Genomic DNA, 6,000 nt, shown 5'->3' on the forward strand with positions numbered 1-6,000 from the left:
TCAGGTAAAATCATCACCTCTGAGTATCTATAAAAGACATGTGTCTGAGATCTGTGGCCTTGTCCAGCTTCCTCGTAATAGTAACGGTTTCTGTTGTGCTTTGGACATAATATTTTCTGAACAATCTTATTAAGGTACAATTGACATCAAATTTACATGTTTTTAACATGTTATTCAATAATGCATAGTAAAGTCAAAGCGATGCAAATGTCACCTCACTCCTGTGACATAGCATTGCCGTCTCCTTAGTGAGATTCCCCAGACCCTTTAGCAGCTGTGCTGAAGTTTTAAAAACCAGAGTGCAGTTAGGTGCCACAAGCTTTTATTAGACACCTAGGATGTGCAAGGCTGTGTGTTACCTGTGATGTAAAAGACGGGAAAATAACAATCCCATCCTTAGGAAACTCACAGTGACAGGTAAGCAGATAGCTGTATTATATGACCAAGAAGAAGAAACTAAAATGACTTATTCCTGCCTGAAAATCGGGGATTGACTAAAGAAGAACACATAGGAAAAGCGTGACTGCAAGAGGACATTGCTACATTTATACAGCAAGAGCAAGCAGGGCTTATTTTGAAGTAGAAGCAATTTGACAAAACAAGACTATTCTTACCATTGGAAAACATGAGCACAATTTTTATTACATTTATTTATGCATATGTGTGTGTACTTGCACACTCATGCCACAGGGCACATGTATGGGTCAGAGGGCAACCCGAGGGAGTCAGTTCTCTCCCCCCACCACGTGGGTCCTGGGGATGGAATTCAGGTTGTTGTGTTTGGTGGCGAGCACCTCTGTCAGCTCAATCATCTCGCTGGCCCCTGAGCACTGTATTTTAAGATTGCGGTGGTGGTGCACGCCTTTAATCCCAGCACTCAGAAGGCACAGGCAGGTTGATTTCTATGAGTTCAGGACAGCCTGGTCTACAGAGCGAGTGGCCTTACAGGCTTAAAAGTTACAGAGAAACCCATCCCGAAAAACAAAACAAACAAACAGACAGAATGCTTCATCAAGGCAGTGAATAGTGAAAGGCTCATGACAAAAAATGAAACTGGTGAATCAAGAGATACGAGAGGGGCTGGAGAGCATCAGCTGCTCATCCAGAGGACCTGGTTAGAGTCTCAGCCCCCACATGGTGGTTCAGTTCCATCTGGGGCTCCCGTTCAAAAGGTTCTGACGCCCTCTTCTGGCCCCCATGGGCACCAGGCATGCACATAATACAGAGGTATACACACAGACAAAACACCCACAATATACAACATAAACAAAACACAATAAGAGACACAAGAAAATTCCCAAGAACTTGGTACTTCTCAGGGCACGGCTGTCAGCATGAACTTTGGTGGCCTGTGTGGGAGGAGTCGTTACATTTGCTGGCAAGCATGCTGAAAATACCCAGGGTGTGGAAGACGCTTTTTCTTCATTTGCTACCAGATTAGCTCGCACATCTGATGAGTAAACAAACGCATCGCTTGCACTCTGACCTCCCACGTGTGGCTAGTTTTGTCATAACCTATTCTAGGGCACCCGAGAACAACCGTAACCACGGTCACAAAGGAACTGTGTGAGGGTGCCATCCAATGGTATTGCTCAGGGCACCACTGCAGACAGGGAGAGCTTCTGTAAACAAAGGTGTATCAAAAGCACAGCTGCCCATCCACTTTCCATAGAAGCTAATTTAATCTTCACTTGAGATTCCTAAGAAAAGGCAATGTCTCTTCGGATGGTTGACAAGAAAGACAGGTTAAGCGCACACCCGCACCCCTCCACACAAAGCATCCATCCATCCCCTCACACAAAAATGACACCCACGCATGCACAAACTTCTTGGAAGCAAACTAATCATTCCTTTCTTATAACTCCCATTGGGCAAGCACAGCTTGGAGGTGGATGGCTTTTCATTTTCAAATATGGTTCTCTGTCAAATTCTACTTAACTGCAGTGTGGCCACCTGATGGTGCACTTTGTAATCTCTTGTTTGTTTTTGCTTCTCAGCTGCTGGTGCATCTTATTTATTCACCCTAGACAGACACATTTCTAGAAGAGCAGCCAGGGGAGACACAAAGGCACAGGGATGCAGAGAGGGAGGAACCTGCACTGGGTGAAGGAATACTGCTCCCAGAGCCACCGAGGGAATCTCCCCGCCACACCCCAGTCTCTACATCTGAGAAGGTGCCTGCTTCTCAACCTTCCTAAGGCTGCAACCCTTTATACAGCTCTTCATGTGGTGGTGACCCCCAACCATAAAATTATTTTTGCTGTGATTTCCTACCTGGAATTATGCCATTGAGCGGTGTCTCAGTTCCTAGGACTATCAGAAATATGTGTTTTTCAATGGTCGTGACCCACAGGTTGAGAATTGCTGTTCTAGACATTGAGTCTCCTTTGGGTTGGCTTACATGATTTATATAGTATAAAAGATAAGCCCTGTTGATGTCATAAGAATTCTAGATTCATCAAATGAGGCAGATTTCCAGATCACAGGCTGCCACTATGCTTCTTCCTCTCAGGGGTGGAATGACCCCTTCCTTCTTTCCTTTGAGTCCTACCGGAGTGACCTTTCGTCCTTTTTAACTTTTTTGTTTTGTTTTGTGTTTCGAGACAAGGTTTCTCTGTAGCTTTGGAGCCTGTCCTAGAACTAGCTCTGTAGACCAGGCTGGCCTCGAACTCACAGAGATCCACCTGCCTCTGCCTCCCGAGTACTGGGATTAAAGGCGTGCGCCACCACCGCCCAGCTCCTTTTTAACTTTTAAAAAATAAATATGCTTTCCTCCTTTCTGTTTATAAAACGCTTGTGAATGGAAAGAGAAACGTAGAGGGGAAAATATTCATGAGCTCACGTACCATTAGTAACGTCTGGATCTTTAAAATACTTATTTTATTACTTTTTTTTTTTTTTTCGGTTTTTTGAGACAGGGTTCTCTGTAGCTTTGGTGCCTGTCCCGGAACTAGCTCTTGTAGACGAGACTGGCCTCGAACTCACTGGAGAGATGGCTCAGCCGTTAAAGGCTAGGCTCACAACCATAAATATTCTATTACTTTTTATATTATATGTGTTTGTGTCTTCATCTGTGAGTACAGGCTCCCTAGGAGGCCAGAAGGGGGCGTCAGATCCCCTGGCGCCATCTGACATGGGTGTGGGAAATCAAATGTTCTTAACTGCAGCCAGACAAGCCTCCAGCAGCTTGTCTGGATATTTTGATATATTTTTTCTAGACATTTTTTTTTCTACAGGCCCCTGCTTCCTCCCTCTGCCATTTGAAACTGAGCCATTACTTTTGGTGTCAGCGAGTGCCTCCCAGCTCCTCACTTCCTCGGGCTGGGGGCCATTTCTCTAAATTACTACTGCGCTGGCCCTCGTGTAATGCTGGCCTTTGGACAGAGCTTTCTTGTAAGTCTCAGCGAGCATTTTAAAGACCAGGTTCAACAGAATTAACCCCGTAGCAAATAGTTTAGTATCGCCTCCTTTTGCAAAGGGCAATTTTGAGGTTTTTAACAAAGCTTAATTACTTAGCATTTAGAAGGGCAATGGTATTTAGTACCAGACAATGATTTTGATCTTGCCCAAGCTCACCAGGAAAGCAATTTGAAACCTGAGCTGGATGTGTGGGCAGGACACCAGGCGGCTGGGGACTGCCTACTTGTGACACAGACCTAGCGCGCGGGTTCCCTTACCTGGGCAGCGCCAGGGCCTCCTCGGCGCGTCGGAGGGCGCCTGCGAGAGAGGGAAGGGCCAGCACTCCGTCAAGGTCGAACGCTGCCACACGCAGCGCCATGGTATCCTGGGCTGCAGGGCTAAGCAGACACAAACGTGGAGCTAGAAGGCTGCGGCCTTCACTGGAGAGAGTGGCTTGGGGACCTAAGATCAGAGTCTGCCAGGCTCAGCACAGCCCCCGCCACGCCCCACCACGCCCCACCACGCCATACCACGCCCACTACCAACGGAGCCCTGCCTACTCACCCGGTCCAGACTGGAGCGTCCAGCTGGAAGTTCCACCCAAGTGTCAAATCTGATCTTAGCCACTACCTCCTGCCTAGGAGCCCGCGTGTGTGTAAGACTCCCAGCTAAACCACTAACCCCGGTCTCCCCGATTCCCGGACTTTGACCTTTCTTAGGCTTGGTATGGGGGAGAGAGGGTTGATCTTGATAGGAGAGAGGGGGACATAGTAAACATTCTCTCCTTCAGTATTCTGTCTTGTTTGACATCCCTTCTCTAAATGCTGCCACATCTTTGCAAACCCTTTCCCTCTGCCTGCTTCTCCAAGCAGTCTTCCTAGAAAACAATACAGCCCTCCAGTCATAGCGTGCCAACCCAGAGTACTTTCTTGTGGCTTAGAAGAAATAAATCGAGTGTGGTTCCCCCTTTGTATGTTGTATTTGAAAGAACATAAAAGTGAGCTGGGCCTCTGGGAGGTTTCTGGAAACCTCCTGCCCCTTGGCCCAGTGTTCTCCCTAGTTAAGAGGGAAAACAGAAACCTCACCGTTTAAGGAATTCAATTAACAAATCCACTGTTCAGTCCATGACTGTTGTGAAAAACTGTCTCCCTTATTGCAATGGGGAATTGAAGTCTTCCTTTGCTCTTGTGGCTTCCAGGTAGGAAACAGGCTTATGGTGGATTGAATTTTGTGGTCCTTTCTGGCACTTCTTCCTCTTGCCTCTGGTCTTACCTGGGACAGTTTGTATTTTCTGAGATTTACACTTAAGAAGCAGAAAGTGGATGAAAATGTAGGATGTTGCCCTTTGAACAGAAATGGCCTTTTGGGAGCACTTGCAGTGGAGTATTGGAGAAAGATGTGAGATGCACCTGGGCCCAGAGACAGGAAGAGAAGACAATATGAACTGGGTATCGTCCTTCATGCCTGTAATCCCAGCCTTCTGGCGCAGAAACAGAAGGTTTCAAGGCTCAATATCATCCTCAGCTACAAACCAAGTTCAAGACTAACCTGCGTTATAGGAGACGCTGACTCACAAGATAAAGAAACAAGCAGGAAACACACACGCAGACTAAGACAGAGACAGGTAGAGATTCAGAGAGACAAACAGACACAGAGACATATAGACAGACAGACAGATACACAAAAGACATACACAAAGGGAGACAGAGACAGAGACACATACACACTCAGAGAGCAAGAACACACACACACATACACACACACACAAGGACAGTGATTCTCTTCTTGGTTGTCAACTTGACTGCATCTGAAACCTAAGTGCCTGGGCATACCTGTGAGGGACTTTTCTTAGTTAAATTATTTGAAGTAAGAAGACTTTTAATCTGGATATTTTGAGGTGGGAAGATCCATCTCTTAAATCTGGACCATGCCTTCTGCTGGCAGTCTATATAAGGATGTGGAAGAAGGAAGCTTGCTCTCTTTGTTTGCTTGCTTTCACTCTTGCTAGTAATTCCTTTGCTGGCATTAGAGCCTACGTCTTCAGGATTCCAGCCTATGCTGAAGACCAGCTGAGACACCCATCCTTGTGGTCTGAACAACTACTGGAATCTTACATTAATAGACAGCATTGCTGGCTTAACTGAACTGTAAGCCATTCTAATAAATCAGGATCTTTTAAGTTCTTTTTCTCTAGAGAACCCTGACATAAGCGTGCGCTCACAGACATACACACACACACACACACACACACACACACACACACACACAGAGAGAGAGAGAGAGAGAGAGAGAGATACGGACAGACAGATAAATAGTCATAGAGAAACATATGCAGACAGACAGACACACACACCAAAACAAAAATGTTTTAAAAAAGCAAGTAATAATAAAAAGAATATAATACAGAACTCTGATTAATACAGTGGTCTCAAAAATAAAGTTGACTTTTTTTTTTGCCAATGAATCAGATTGCATAATCTCTTAGCTATGAACCTGATTGATAGACTTTCCTTTGGGTTCCAGCTGTGCACAGCTACCTTCTTAGTGCCCACCTTTGCTTGACCGTGTGATGCTCCTCCTGACTAAGGCAGAACTCTGCTT

At 45.8% G+C, this 6,000-nt stretch overlaps 1 protein-coding gene across 2 annotated transcripts in view; it reads right to left on the reverse strand.

Moving 5' to 3' along the window:
* The window catches only part of Ephx2 (epoxide hydrolase 2), a 38,227-nt gene extending 34,334 nt beyond the window's left edge, over positions 1–3,893 (reverse strand). For both annotated transcript variants that reach the window (XM_075950096.1, XM_075950097.1), the window contains exon 1: positions 3,678–3,893. In XM_075950096.1, the coding sequence (XP_075806211.1) occupies positions 3,678–3,778 (101 nt within the window). In that variant the 5' untranslated portion in view covers positions 3,779–3,893. The remainder of the gene's footprint in view (positions 1–3,677) is intronic.
* Positions 3,894–6,000: the final 2,107 nt, after the last annotated feature.

The sequence above is a fragment of the Microtus pennsylvanicus genome, chromosome 15 (genome assembly GCF_037038515.1).
Source record: "Microtus pennsylvanicus isolate mMicPen1 chromosome 15, mMicPen1.hap1, whole genome shotgun sequence".
NCBI lineage: Eukaryota > Metazoa > Chordata > Mammalia > Rodentia > Cricetidae > Microtus > Microtus pennsylvanicus.